At 41.2% G+C, this 15,048-nt stretch overlaps 2 protein-coding genes across 3 annotated transcripts in view; one reads left to right on the forward strand and one right to left on the reverse strand.

Annotated features, from left to right (window-relative positions):
• Positions 1-115: 115 nt before the first annotated feature.
• traf6 (TNF receptor-associated factor 6) lies at positions 116-5,885 on the reverse strand. Of its 2 annotated transcripts, none has more exons than XM_079666020.1 (8): positions 5,754-5,885; positions 4,683-5,002; positions 4,369-4,519; positions 3,755-3,913; positions 3,578-3,649; positions 2,875-2,952; positions 2,452-2,781; positions 116-2,086 (listed from the first exon to the last, which is right to left on the reverse strand). In XM_079666020.1, the coding sequence occupies exons 2-8, from the start codon at positions 5,000-5,002 to the stop codon at positions 1,481-1,483; spliced, it is 1,716 nt and encodes a 571-aa protein (XP_079522146.1). In that variant the 5' UTR covers positions 5,754-5,885; the 3' UTR covers positions 116-1,480. The 2 variants fall into 2 exon arrangements, with proteins under 2 accessions (XP_079522146.1, XP_079522147.1); XM_079666021.1 differs by having other exon boundaries at positions 5,661-5,801.
• ttc17 (tetratricopeptide repeat domain 17) overlaps positions 5,845-15,048 on the forward strand; it is a 24,684-nt gene continuing 15,480 nt past the window's right edge. The window contains exons 1-11 of the mRNA XM_079665653.1: positions 5,845-6,091; positions 6,690-6,779; positions 7,084-7,253; positions 7,412-7,520; positions 9,349-9,480; positions 11,435-11,544; positions 11,860-12,007; positions 12,608-12,747; positions 13,293-13,453; positions 13,883-13,995; positions 14,199-14,410. Coding sequence (XP_079521779.1) covers positions 5,921-6,091; positions 6,690-6,779; positions 7,084-7,253; positions 7,412-7,520; positions 9,349-9,480; positions 11,435-11,544; positions 11,860-12,007; positions 12,608-12,747; positions 13,293-13,453; positions 13,883-13,995; positions 14,199-14,410 — 1,556 coding nt within the window. The 5' untranslated portion in view covers positions 5,845-5,920. The remainder of the gene's footprint in view (positions 6,092-6,689; positions 6,780-7,083; positions 7,254-7,411; positions 7,521-9,348; positions 9,481-11,434; positions 11,545-11,859; positions 12,008-12,607; positions 12,748-13,292; positions 13,454-13,882; positions 13,996-14,198; positions 14,411-15,048) is intronic.

The raw sequence follows: 15,048 nt of genomic DNA on the forward strand, positions 1-15,048 counted from the left end.
CAAAAAATTACATAATTTAGATAAAAAAATGGATAAGATGAAGCAAGCTGAGCTTTCTTTTTAAGGCTATTTTCATCAGTATTGGATCGTATGTTAAATAAATGCATAGGAAACATTATCTCATTCAATCATTTACATTAAAGAAATCATTTGATACACAGTCACATCACAACTATGCAATACTGCAGATGTACGAACAAAAACAATACAATATATTAAAGTCAATAATACATGTGAAGGCTAAACAGGCAGCATATTGGTTTAAAGCAAAGACACAATGATGTTGCATTTATGTCTACTCTTCAAATATTCATTTAATGTCACATACGGTAGGAGCTTGTGTAAAATGCACCATAAAGAAAACTAAATAAGTAATTTTGTAATATGTCATGCAGCAGTGCTGAAACTAGGTTAGAGAAACTCCTAGTGAGAAAGGTGCATCATTTGTTATCTTACTATGTTAGTGAGGCCCCAATAACAGTACAGTGAAAACTAGTGAAGCATGAAATGCAGAATTTGGAAAACGCATACATTTCCTATATTCCTTAACAATGGTACCCTGTGGACATTTTGTATAAGCACAATATACACTGTATGCAATTTTCTCCAGCAATTGTGTTGATGGCATTTCCAACCCAATAATTATTTTGCAAAGTGGAGGTTTTTGCATTGTTCCAAACACAAATACATTTTCATCCTTGGCTCGAACATAACCAAGACACTTCCCATTACCGTTACCAAATATCAGATTTGTTTCTTTTCTTTAATTAAAATAAATGGAGATCCTATTCCAACATACCACCCCACTTACTCCAATAAAAGTTCACCCTCCGCATTGACATAACAAAGGTTCTTCAGGTTTCCATGTTTTTGGATGAATATCATTAATAAGCAATAAGATGCAAGATGTTTATTTTAACAATTCTTTAAAATAATTTGGTGAGGGCAACAACATCTATATATATATATTTTTTGTCACCACCCTCTGCAGTCATTACGAATGTCTGTCTCATCACCCACATGTCCTCGTGCATACATGTGAATCTGTGTGTCTCCTACTAGAAGATGGTGTATAGAATAAAATGATCTATAGTGCCCGCCGGGTCAAAAGCTCCACGGGGAGCTCTTCAACATTCAGTGCGTTTCCCAACAGCTACAACAAGAGCGGATGGCCATTCTTAGCTGATTGACATAATTGTCTATTATGTACTTGTAACATGTACTTATGAGGTGTGCTGACTGTGGGTACCTTGTGGGTGAGAACATTCATTTCAAATGTAAAATAAAAAGATTGTACTTTTAAAAAAAACACACTGACATTTGAAAGCTGGGAAACAAATAAATACTTGCATAGTCCAACATTTAAATGTGTGTGAACATACAATTACCTCATCCTAATGTGTATGAATTCATGTGAAGTAAGTGGTATTCAAACAATGGCAGAACTACCTCGCTGACATCCAAACTAAAGTTTTAGGTTTTAGTCTCTCGAAATTGTGGCCTCTGGTCCTCTAGGCTGCACCGCTGGGCCCTCGCGGTGAATCACATTGTCAAAACGCGGTGTGACCTCACAGCGGATGAGCAGAGTGTCATCTTTAACATATGCTCTCTGACTCAGCTGATGCAGGTGCAGGAAGGTGACATAGCCGAATCCTTTGGGGTTGCGCTGGATGGTTGGCTTCTGGAAGGCTTGCAGGTCAGGTTTAGTCTCCATCACCTCCATGTGGTGCTGACCCTCTGGGCCCTGGTCCAGGATGGTGAGTCGGATGGTTCCCTGGAACGGCCATGTCAGCTGCCCGTCAAAAGCTCCTTGCATGGTGTGGACGAAGAGGGAGATGTAGTTGGAGCAGCGCGGGGCGTTGGGGGCCTGCAGGTGTAGGCGCAGGCACAATTTGTAGCCGGGGCGACCGGTGTAGAAGCCGGGGCTGTGCTCCACCACAGGCAGGCTTGCTTCTTGGTTCCGCAGGAGGGCGGAGAAACCTTTAAGGCGCCAGATGAAGATACCGTGACACTGCTGCGATTCCAGCTCCTTCACCGTCTCCTCCAGCGACAACACTCGGCGCCTGAGCTCTGCAATGTGACCGGACTGCAAAAGAGAGGGAACAATAGTTTACGTCAGATCTGCCAACACTCTCACATCATTCAAACAATCACCTTTTCACTCTTGCCTTCAACTCCTAATCCACTAACCCTTTGCCCTTATTCCACCTAGCTTAGCACTTTTTACTTTTGTTGTTATTTTTGTTTTACTTGCTTGTCAAGCGCTTTGAGCACCAGGAAAAGCGCTATTTTTTTTTTTTTTTAAGTAAGTTTGTTCCATGAGATGTTTGTGGCTCAGCTCACTCCTGTGCAGACACAATCAGTTCAAAATCTCTTAGATTATGCTAAAAACACTTACAAAAACACACACACAGTAAAGATATACTGTCAAGGCCCGAGGACATCATTTACCTGTGTTTCTTTAAAGATAACGAGCTCCCGCAGCCGGTGATCCTGCCTTACCAATCGTCCATCCAAGTCCCTGAGCTTCTGGACCTCCTCAGTAGGCGGACTGGGGCCACAGTTGCTGCTGCAGCTTGCGGCTCCTCGGGGCCCGCTGCAGGCTGAGGCTGCTGCTGCGGCTCCTGCTCCCGGATCCTCTAAGGAAACAGATGGTCCTAGCGTCCACAGGGATTTGGGTGTGGTGCCATTGAGGCTTAGGCCACGCAGGAACTCGGCCATGTAGCGCATGTGCATCTGAGTGAACTCCTGCATGTGCTGAGCCAGGTTGTGCCGCTGCATCTGCACAGGCAAAACATTTGTCTTTGTGACATCTGCGACTAAGAACAAAGATGTTTTTCAACGTAAGTATAAGACTTGAACTTGATTACATACCCTTTCCTTACATCCAAAGGTGCTAAAGTTACAGGCGATGGGTGCTTTTGGGCAATCTGCATCACAATGAGATTCAATCTGAAACAAAAACATCATCAGTTTAGCTTCATTTAGATCTATTTATTCAAATCAGGATTCCAACAAGTCAGTTATCAATATATATTATTATCATAGCATATTTGTGGCGAAAGTGAAAGACAAGACACATTTCCTGTCTTAAACAGAAACACATTTACATATCATCAATGGCACTTGCTGTGGAAACTGGTGGAAGCCCACATCAGCTGTGACATTCAAAGTGACTAGGTGTGTAACGGTTCCCCATTGTTTTAACAAAGTTGCTGATAAAATAAGTTCCCTTAAAAGGGTTCCCTTTTCAACATTAAACTGTTGACCCGTGACTAAGTTACATATTGTATGGATATTTCATATTATATCAAATACATAACAATAAAAGTGGGAACGTATAAGCTGCCAATTTACCCAAATAGTGAATTCAATGCCTTTTGAAACGTAACAAGCGATTTTGAAGTATTTAGAACTGATTTATTTATGTGAATATTGAATCGGAGATATGTTTTCTTGTTGTTTTTTGGAACTTCCAACACAACTCTATGAATTTTGTATAAAAAAAACAATCAACTTAATTAACATTGCCAATGATTCACCACGTTTTAACATATTTTGTGATTGTATTGCTCACCTGGTCTCTGAGGAGATCCATCTCACAGTACTGGCACTTCACACTGGCAAAGGGACACTGCTGCTCATGAAGCTGATGAGAAACCAAAACAGATTGTAAGGAGACTAATCCCCGCTGATTAACAATTCAGCTGATAACTTTCCAATGAGAGCAAATAGATAAGTGAGTCCACATTACCTCTCTCTCCTCGTGAACAAAGCACACCAGACAATCTGGGCATGACACAGGCCTCCTCGTGCACTCCACAGTTGTGTGCTCCTCGATCTGGCTCTGTCTCACAGACTGCTGGCACTGCGGGCAGGGCACTGTGGCAAACTCACACTTCACCATATGTTTCTGGGAGGAAAAATACATTGAAACAATGCAATTAATGTTATTGTGTAGTAAAACAGCAACGGTTCACATAACATAGTTCACACCAGAGAAGAATTCTGTTCTTATTTGGCATCTATCGTTTATGTAGAGGCCAAATACGCCTGAAGGAAGTTTCTGTCCTGACTAAGTAGGTGTAGACAAGGGAAGTAGCTTATTTCTTGCCAGTTTTCTATTACGATATTTTATTGACGCAGTTCTTTTTAGAGATGGATGGAACCATAAGTGATCACTATAACATGTTATGAGACAGCAACTTAACAGATCCAAGTAATAACAACGATGTACATATAATTCAAAGCGAACTATGCTACAAAAAGTAATTGTGTAAATTCCTTGAATTGTTTACTACTATTTGTTTTTCGTGCATTTGGTTGCATTCAAAATCCATGATGCCTGTTTTAGTTTATAATGCTCACCTCCAAATGTCGGAGCTCCATTCTGTTAGCACAGCCAGAGTTTTGACAGCGAACCATTAGCGACAGAATCTCCCGCTTGGCAAAGTTATCCGGGAACAACTGGTCTTCTGACAGTCTTGCATTGTCCACAGGGCACCTCTGTCCTGCATCACTGTTTTGCAAGAGGAAGAACATGTATACTTTAGGTAAAAGCCCAAAGAATGCCAGCTTCTGCATTGTGCTCAATATGTATGCAGGAATGTGACCATTTTGCCTTTTTTAGGCACACTGTACCTAGAGCACATTTATTCTTAGAAGGCTGTATAATAGCATACCGAATAGACTTCTCAATGCAGTTCTTGCAGAAACGGTGACCACATGGTGTTTGAATGGCATTCCTTAAAGCCATGAGGCAGATAGGGCACTCGTATTTACTCTCTAAGGGTGGGTCGAACTCCACATCATAGCCCTGGATGGGGGCAGCGGCCTGAAGACTTGCAGAGATGCTGCTGCTGCCAGGGCTCTCTGATGGGCTGGGGAGGGATTCTCGCTCCTTTTCCAGCATTGCCAACGCACAGCCGGACAGCTCTCCACCAACAGGTCCATCATAGCTGTCCTCCTCCAAACTTCCCTTATTGCTTCCAAAGCAGGCCATCTGTGGAGTGAGACAAAAATGGTAAATGAAGGCCTGAAATGGTAAAAGAAATAGAGCCTTGTGTTTTATGTTACAGTATTCAATGTTTTGCATCATCAACCATTGAAGGTATCCTACAAAAGTACTGAACAAAGCTCAGAAATGTTGAATGTAACAGAAAAGGGACACAGGATTATCGAGGATTTACCGTACCCTACTAACCATCAACTTCCTGAACTATCAACTGACAATTATCTTGAATCCTGAATTTTTACCTTGAGATTAATGAATTAATGCATTTTCTATTTTTCTATTTTTTATGGGAATAAATATACAACAGATTCTAAAAACATACTACTGTCAAACCAAATACATTGCAGCTCAAATATCTAGGAATATATTTAAATAGCAAGTCATTTGCGTTGTCAACTCATGCTAAACTCAGGTGAAGCTGCACCTATATTTACAAGTTTAAAATATGTCGTTAGTTATCAAGGCCCTTACTTAACGAGTGGCACCTTAGCGAACACTGAGATTAATCCACAATTTATCATAGCAGTTACATAATTGAACACAATGAACAATGTTGTCACTTGATGTGGTAGTCATGCCCATGGATGCGGAACTGCAAGTTTGTACATCACTGCGCTAAAGAGCGATTCAAAGAAAACGTACTAACCAGCAAACAAGCCTCCTCTTTAGCATCAACAATGTTCAGGTACTGGCTCTATTTGTGAAAGCAGAAATGATTTTTTAATGTAATTCTACCCACCTTTGCCTTGAAAACGTATCGAACTTTTCGTTTCTACAGAGTTTCCTGTTTTCCTTTCCAGACGTCATCAAAGTAAACCTGTTGAGTTTTGGCCCGGTGTGAACGGGAGCGCCGCCCGGTGGCCGGAGGCTGCCTGCCTTTGCCACAGAGCAAAATGAGACAGAAAAATGGCGGACGTCAGGAAAATCTGTCCTGAGTCTTTGCCCTGTCGTCTAAGCTATTCGCGAAAAACGTCATTCCAGGGGAAGCTTTTTATCCTTCTTTGCATACTTAAAGTGGACACCGGAGGAGCTACGACCCACTGGGTTGTCACAGAGGATGGAAAAATACAACAACAGGTATGACAGTAAACGCTAGCTCATTGACCTGCTAACGCGAACGTTAGGTGGCTAGCTTGTAAAGCTATATTTATTAGAATTAACGGTAACGTTTTGTTATGTGGTTTGTCAACGTACATTTAGTGTTTTATTAAAACTCAGCAAAACCAGTATGCCAGCCTCGCTAACGTTGCATAGGGTTAGGAGGTAGCGTTAACAATATACTGTTTTGCTAAGTCAGTTAGCTTACATTGGCCACCTCAAACCTGACGTTATCGTTAGGTGTTTGAGGTCAACATGACCAATATATTACATGCCCATGATAACGTCTGCGTTGTAAACCGCGTATTTATTATGCCAGGAATAAGGCATTGTTTTGGTGACAAGTGTCACCCAGCTACCTTCATCCAGAAAGAAAGGTCGTGTTAGTGCTGTAATGGGCTGAGTTGGCGATTTTGAACGTTGCATCAGGATTTAAAGATGTATAGACTATTTCCCACGTCGCCTAATATAATTTCAATCGACTGGATTATTCCACTCGGTAACCTGTTTGCCATCGGAATTAATATGGTGAGTATATGATCCGCCTTACCAAACTATTTTGTATCTTCGTTTTCAGGTTGACTCACCTTTGAATCTGAAGCATCCACTAGACGTTGTGATCTTCATGAGGCAAGAGACTCGTGTTAACTACCTTAAGAAGCTGGAAGTGAGTGTGGCTTTCACTTTGTCAGTTTCATGTGCAAACATGTTTTCAGTGAGTTTCTCTTTGAGTATTCGTTCTGAGTAATTCCTCTATCATAATTGTTTATTGCATTCAGATTAATTTGTGCATATAAATGAGGTAACATTGATCTCAGTTATGTGCGGAGGAATAGAGCATTCTCTTATTTCGAACATTACTGCCTTCCATCACTACTTTATTTATTTATATCCATTATGTATTGTGTCAGGTGTCCATTTCGTTTGCTTACTTTTCCTCTGATGGATTGTGCTTGTTTATTCATGAGCAGAAACAGCTTGTGGCGCAAAAAATTCACATTGAAGAGAATGAGGATAGAGACACAGGGCTGGAACAGAGACACTACAAAGAGGATGCAGACTGTGTCATGGCTAAGGTTCCCCTGGGAGACCTGGACCTTTATGATGGCACTTATATTTCCCTAGAAAGCAAAGACATCAGGTAAGCTCTCCTCAATAAAACAGGTAATTGCCGACTTGCTTATTATCTCTACAATGTATTTTGCAAAGTGGTTCGGGCATCATTACAAGTGTGTTCAGTGTCTCTCTATGATTGTGATAAAATTGTCGTTCTAAAAAGATTTCTCTGCTCTCCTATAGCCCTGAAGATTTTGTGGATTCTCGGTCAGCTCTGCCCCCAGATCTAGAAAAGCCTGACTGTGCGGTGTTTGAACTACCATATAGTATCCATGCTTTCCAGCATCTCAGGGTGAGTAGAGGCCGACCGATCCAACTTTAGTTAGAATAAGTCAGTTTTAACCTCTTTAAAGGTGGGGATGCACTTCAGGTTTGTTTAAAAAAAGATTTCTTCCATGTCAGGGTGTCCACAGGGTCTTAAAATGTATTAAAAGTTGATAAATCAATTTAGCGAAAATTAAGGCTATTAAACGGTATTTTCCAAGGTATTACATTTTGTAGCTTGTTTTCAATACGTATATACATTTTCCAAAGAGGTTGTATTCTATAGTCTGCCTGAATGTAATCATTGCGTAGGTGTGTAGTGTGATTCTGTGTAGTTTATTTATGGCATCCCGTTGGATTTTACGTCATCTGAACAGGACATCGCACGCTCACTGCTTGATCGTGCACGAAGCTCCGTTTACGCCGGTTCTTAAACAACATCGTTATGGGGAAGTGCAAGTCTGCGTCCAAATGGTTGGAATATAAGGAGGAAGGACAATCAATACTGTATATAGTAAATGTGAGGTAAAGTGTGTCGCCAATGTAACCGGTTAAAACTCCAAGTGGCGATGAGGTCTTCAAATGTATGGAAAGGGTCTTAAAAAAGGTCTTAAAAGGTCTTCCATTTGACTTCAGGATTCCTGCATATACCCTGCATTTATATTCATTAAAAGTGAACAATCTGTTGGGAGTGTATTTAACCTTTAGTTTTGTCGAGCCGACATTTTACAGCAGCGCTCTGTTTACTCTGGTAGATTATTTACGTTAAGGCAAGAACAGAGGCATACAGGAGAAAATAAATTGCAACCAGAAAATGGGTTCACAGTTAAATCAGTCATAGGTAAGATATGGGATGATAGTCAAACATGGTCCTGAATGTGTTTTGATTTGTTGGTTGGCTTTGCATATTTAAATGTTTAACCGGTGATCTGCTAACAGCAACAGCAGTGTGGTACAGGGTTACTGAAGCACCAGCTGGTCACTATAGCAAGTTAGGCCTGGACATAGATCAAGTGCACCAAAGATAAGACATATTCTGACAAGGCCTTTGCGGATTTATGACTGTAGTTTATTACGTTTCTTAAAAAGGGAAGACCATCCGCCCTTATCAAATACAATGCACTAGTGAGTATTGAAATTATCTTCAGTAACGACCCTAAAATGGCAAATGCACGCTAAAGGCCTTGAGTGGATGCTGCATGTCAGTAATTGACAGTCCAATAATCCAGTAAAGCTCAGAGAGAAGCTGGCTGTGTTTCCGAAGAAAAAGCTAAGCCTTTGTTGCAGTTTACTAATAAGGTTCTTTATTTGGTATGATGTAAGTCCTTTATAGGTTCATTTATATTCTGTTGTCATTTTAGCAATAGATATGGTCTCTGCTCTGGACATATGCAAATCATTTTTATCTTTGTCTGTGGCTCATGAAAACAACTTGATTGTATCTTTAGGTCGAGCTGAAGTCGGACTACATTTAAAAAAATTAGGCTTTTTGGTTAAAAATGTTGTTTTTGTGAGCAAGTAACAATAAACAAACTCTATATTTAAATATGGTCATAGTGTCAAACCTGTATCGCTTTGCCTTATTTCATTCAGTCACACATACAGTATATTGTCTTACCTCACATGAAAAGTCCACTGGGTGCTCACCATTAAATCCTATTTATTTGAATAAGGCTGCAGAGACATTTCAAGTGTGCTGTTTATCGAGACGTAAAATACTTTCTTAGAATTCCAGAAAGCCATTCTGTCAGTTGAGATATTTGGTGCTCTGCTTGTTATGGACAAAACAACGATGAAACTGTTGTGTGACTGATCACATGTTTGCATTTAGCTCACTTCCCTTGTTTCTGTTCCAGGGCGTGCAGGAGAGGGCAAACTTGACCTCCCCACTGCTTTCTAAGGAGGATCCCATTTTTAGTTCATTGTCTCATAAACTGGGCCGCAGTGTGGATGATGTGGGCCATCGCATCCATCACGGCTTACTGAGGGTAAGGTCTTCCTGCACGGCTTTAACTCACTAAACCATACGAATACCATGAACTTAGAAAATGATTTCGAACCGAAGTCGATTTCAAAAAAGTCTTCCGTCCTCACGGAAACGACTCAAGAAACGTGTCCGTTCACACGAGACCGCTCGACACACTGGAGATGCTGTAGTACATATGCCGGGCCTGGGCCTGTAAGTGGCGCTGTTCTTCCGCCACAAAATACACCAAAAGCAGCGAAGAAGACCAATGACTATTATTATTATAATTATTATTATATTATTATTGTTGCTGATGGTTGTGGTAGAGGAGCTGTAGATTTTGCACTAAAATCTGTATCATGGTCAGTAGCGTCTGGAGCACGAACGCAACCCTGTGATCCGCCGTTGTTGTTGTTGGCGAGACCCATCAGCAATGACGCGGGGGGGAGCAGGAGAGGTGGGGCATTGGCATCATCGTTTCAGGAATTGATCGTATAGGGCAGGGATGGGCAAATGGCGGCCCGCGGGCCACATGCGGCACCCACCTCCTCTTTTTGCGGCCCTCAGATTAATTTATGTTAAGTTGCCTCTTGTAATTATGCCTACAAGCTTAAAAGTTGTATTTATCATCTGAATTTCGCGAAACAAGTTTAATATTCTTAAAACCAAGACTTTGTTTATTTGAAATCAGATGAAAACAAACTTTCACGGATCCTGCCGTGTTATCTATGATTACTACACTTTTCATTCATAATTTCAGCGGGAGGGAGGGGAAGTGGTGCTTAGGAACAGCAGAGTGCGGGCTGACAGGTGTCTGTGTTGACATTCCCCTTATTGTGGAATAAGGGGAATGCAGAGACAGGCTACAAGTGTTTTAGGTTGAAGTTAGACAACTAATGTCTGGGTTAGTGTTCATGACTTCATGTCTATGTCATCTTAATGGTTAATCTCAAAACACACACATTTTCCACTAGTTTAAAATAGTTTTATTCCACTGTTTAATAACCTGTTCAATACAAACATGCCACTTGTAAAAATTAAATAACACTTCTGTGAACTGATATTTGTTTACTGAGCTTATTAGAGGATGTTCCCATTTTTTGGGGATGTTCCCTTTGATTGAAAAATGTCAATGAAGATGTCAGACTTAGTATATTTGTTAATAATTACATACAACACATGGAATTTTTGTGTGTGTGTGTTCCAAGTGAATCTGCGGCCCCCTGTTGGCCAGTACATCAATGATGTGGCCCCCACCACCATCAAAGTTGCCCATCCCTGGTATAGGGCGTACACACGGAGCCGCAAGCATTTCGTCTCCAGACTTTCCCACTTTGGGAGCCGTTTTCAAAGTATCGGTTTTGGGCTCCGAATTCGCGGCTCCGTTTCGGCTTCGTGTGGATGAACCGTCTATATACGATAGAGAACGTTAGCGGATACAACTGTTAGCGGATACAACTGTTAGCGGATACAACTGTTAGCGGATACAACTGTTAGCGGATACAACTGATATTGTCTCCGCTTGGACGGGGCCATAGTTCTCCCCTTCAGAGATATTGGACACTAGTATGAATTGAGCAAGGGAAGGGGGAAAAACATATTAGATTATGAACAATTAAAAAATGTTAAAGCCTGGACAATGCATCATACATGCTAATGGGGAGAATATATGTATTATTTGTAGGATTTGTGTACATGTTTTTCTGTATACTTGTAGATGTATCTTTCTTTGTCTCAGTCAGGGTTATGCGCGTTGTTTCAGAAAATATTTGAATGGCGCCAAAACAATAGTCATTGTTAGGACTAGCAAATCATTCCAAACAGACATGGCCCCAAGATCTGTTGTTCAATATAGCAAATTGTTTTTGGGGAAAAACAAAGATTCCATAGATGGATATCTTACAATAAGCAGTCAATCCTTTTGAAGCAGTGGAAATTTTGTGTGTGATGGTAATCTTAATGATTGTGTGTTACAGAACTCCTCGTCCTGGGTGCTTTACAACATGGCGTCTTTTTACTGGCGTATGAAGAACGAGCCCCAGAGAGCAGTGGACTGTGTGGTTCGTGCTCTGCATTTCTCTCCAAGGTAAAGGACAGAAGGCCACTGCAGTAGTTTACAGTTTATTGTGTCAAACTACTCACAGGTTTTCATATTCCCATACTGTGTGTGTGTGTGTGTGTGTGTGTGTGTGTGTGTGTGTGTGTGTGTGTGTGTGTGTGTGTGTGTGTGTGTGTGTGTGTGTGTGTGTGTGTGTGTGTGTGTGTGTGTGTGTGTGTGTGTGTGTGTGTGTGTGTGTGTGTGTGTGTGTGTGTGTGTGTGTGTGTGTGTGTGTGTGTGTGTGTGTGTGTGTGTGTGTGTGTGTGTGTGTGTGTGTGTGTGTGTGTGTGTGTGTTCTTGCAGGGAGCACAAGGATGTAGCTCTAGTCAACATGGCCAACATCCTGCACCGTGCCCATTTCTCAGCTGACGCTGCTATTCTTGCTCACGCTGCCCTGGACCTTACCTCAGATCTCTTCACCAGCCACTACACCTTAGGCAACATTTATGCTGTAAGTTGGGGGGAACAAAGATTACACCGCAGTACACCGTTTGTGTATTTAACCCACAGCCTTACAATCTTTTGACTTAGTCATTACGTTTGGTGTCTGAACAACAGCTATTGCTTCCACACTGTCACTACAAATCTTGCATAAGCTACATATATTTTGCATAATGTTAAAGTAAAATCTCACAAAACAAGATAGTCTGCTGACTTTTGAAGTCTATCATGTAAATGTATTATCAAACAAATTGAGTCTTAACTAAGTAGTCTAGCTTTCATTCCTGTGCTTTTATTCCTGTGCTATTGCTACAGTGGCCCACAGGAGTGTGATGAGTTGGCACGTTTATTGATAAGGATTTTTGGCTTTCTTACCATCTGATAGTGAGTTTCAGGGTTCCCGTTACACAAATAAGACAGAGTTCAGCAGTCAGCTATTTTTTAAATTTGTTTTACATATAGAAGATACTATTTACTGAATGTATAGGTACAGCAAAATACAAATATTTATATATCTATATTTTAACGACTTTACCTTGAAATCTCCTGCGTTTGACCACTGCTGTATCCGTGTTTGTGTTTGTGTCCTCTTCTCTTGCTGTCTGACCAGATGCTTGGGGAATACAACCACTCAGTGCTGTGTTACGAGCAGGCTCTGCAGGCCCAGCCAGGCTTCGAGCAGGCCCTGAGGAGGAAACATGCCGTGCTCTGTCAGCAAAAGCTGGAGCAGCGCCTGGAAGCCCAGCACAGGTAAGCAACCACTCGTAAATACACACAATATACAGTATATGGACCTTTTCAAACATCTGTGAAGCACCATCAACAACAAACTTCCACTGTAACAGTATGTTTGATCTTGGGTTAGATCTGAAAATACGTTCTTTATTGTGCCTCTTTCTGTCACCAGTTCAGTTCCCTGAAAGTGAAAATGTTGAATTGAATTATTTGTAAACAAGCTTTTATGCTGCTTAGAAGTTAAGACTACTAGGGACTTTTTAGAAAATGTTAGGGTGTTAATCACTACTGGGGTGTTTTTACTGATAAAAGTAAAACCAAGACACTTCTTCATTTTGGGAAGTTTTTCTCGCACATGAACTTGTTTATGTAGCATTCAAAATCTGAAAGTCCCCTGAGCTGGCAGAGAGTTGCTCATGAATGCAGAGTGGATTTGGTGCAGATACCGATGATCGACAGAGGTCTTCTTGTTGTCGGATGATCTGTTTCTAATGTTTTATTCCCTGCTATGCACTTCTGCCTGTCCTGTTTCCCCTTCTTCATTTTTACTTTATTTTTAGATCCCTGCAGCGGACACTGAATGAACTGAAGGAGTACCAGAAGCAGCATGATCACTACCTCCGCCAGCAGGAGGCACTGGACAAACACAAGCTGCTGCAGGAAGAGCAGATCCTGCGCAACATTATCCATGAGACCCAGATGGCCAAAGAAGCCCAACTTGGTAAGGTGCCACGCACATGGAACTGAGAACACCTAATGTGTGCAAGACATCACTTTTGGGATATAGAAGAGTTTCTCACTGCAGAAAAGCTCATTACTTTGCTGTACAGAAAAGATGTGTCGACTTGCTGTGATTAAAGAATGCAGTTGTTCGTAATTAGGACAAACACATTTGATGAACTGACAGGTTCTCTGCAGTGAACTTACATTTATCATTTTGGAGAAAGGTAATGCTTTACTATTTTGAGAACAGAATTGTCAATTGAGTAGAGAACAATGTGACTGTACTGTATCAACTCATGGGAGGCAAGCGTTAGCAAGCCTTCTGTGCAATTTGTTTAAATGTATTTGTTAGCTTTGATAATGGTGTATATTGTTGAGACTGAAGTGTAGAGAACCATCTGAGTTTTGTTTGTTGTATGTTCTCCAGGGAACCATCAGATGTGTCGGCTGGGTTATAAGCATCTCAGCCTCTACTGCCCCTTTGACCTGCCTGTGCGCTATCACCGTGGCGATCTGTTTGAGCATGTCAGCTTTGTTCAAGTGAGTTTTTCATTATGACAATGTACTTGGTGATTAGTAACCAAGTTTTAAAGGAAGACCATAACACACAAAATCTGTTTCCTCCATGGACTATTTCAGTGGATATTAATTGAAGGAAGCCAACAAACACAGCATCATTACCTGTGAACATGTTCCTTCAGTTTCTGTGTCTGAGTTCTTTCTGTTTCTCTCTTTGTTCATAGTTTGGGGAGGAGGTGTCAGTGGCCTCCAGCGTGGCGCTTGTGTCAGAGCGCAATTCCAACCAGACGGCAGCCAGCCCCCAGCTCCACCCCTCCGTGTCCGGAGACCAGGACCCCGCCGCTGCTCTCTGGGGCAGCCGTCTGGATTACACACAGGCAAGAATAGATTATGATTTTTTTTCTCTATTTAATTTTTTTTTCCTTTTACACCCAAGGTAGTATGCTGTCAAATCAAACTAAGAGGACAAATGATACCTCTGCAATGCTAATGCCCACCAAACAAAATGCAGTAATGGGAATGTGTGAAAATGCTGGATCACATTGTGTCTTGCGTTTAAATGGGAGGACAGTTTACAAATATTTAAGAAGAATTGCAGGGGATTAGAAATCATTAGTGATTAACATGATACTATTAATAATGAATTGCATTTATTTAAGTGCTCAAAGCAGACAATAACATAGAGCAGGGGTTTTCAAGTGTGGAAGGTGAGCCTCCCCTCAGAGAACATAAGAACAGCTGCGCCCCCCCTCCCAATTATTATTGTTATTATTATTGTTGTTGTTGTTGTTGCTATAATGCAGGGGTATTCAATTGCATTTCAAAGAGGTCCAGTGAGAGAAAATGTAATGAAATGCTCCATTTTTGCTGTCTAGCTTTCTCTTTTTTGAGCACGCCATTTGAAATGACTCCGACTGTTTCTCTCTTCTTCTCTCGTCTGTGTGTGTGTTTGAATCTATCGTGCTGACTCACTGACTGCACCAATTTGATTGGCTGATTAGCGTCACCTCCTTAAAACATTAAACAATAACTTTTTAAAACCTTTTTATACATTACATTACATGTCACTTGTTA

This window comes from Notothenia rossii (genome assembly GCF_949606895.1).
Source record: "Notothenia rossii genome assembly, chromosome: 2".
Lineage (NCBI taxonomy): Eukaryota > Metazoa > Chordata > Actinopteri > Perciformes > Nototheniidae > Notothenia > Notothenia rossii.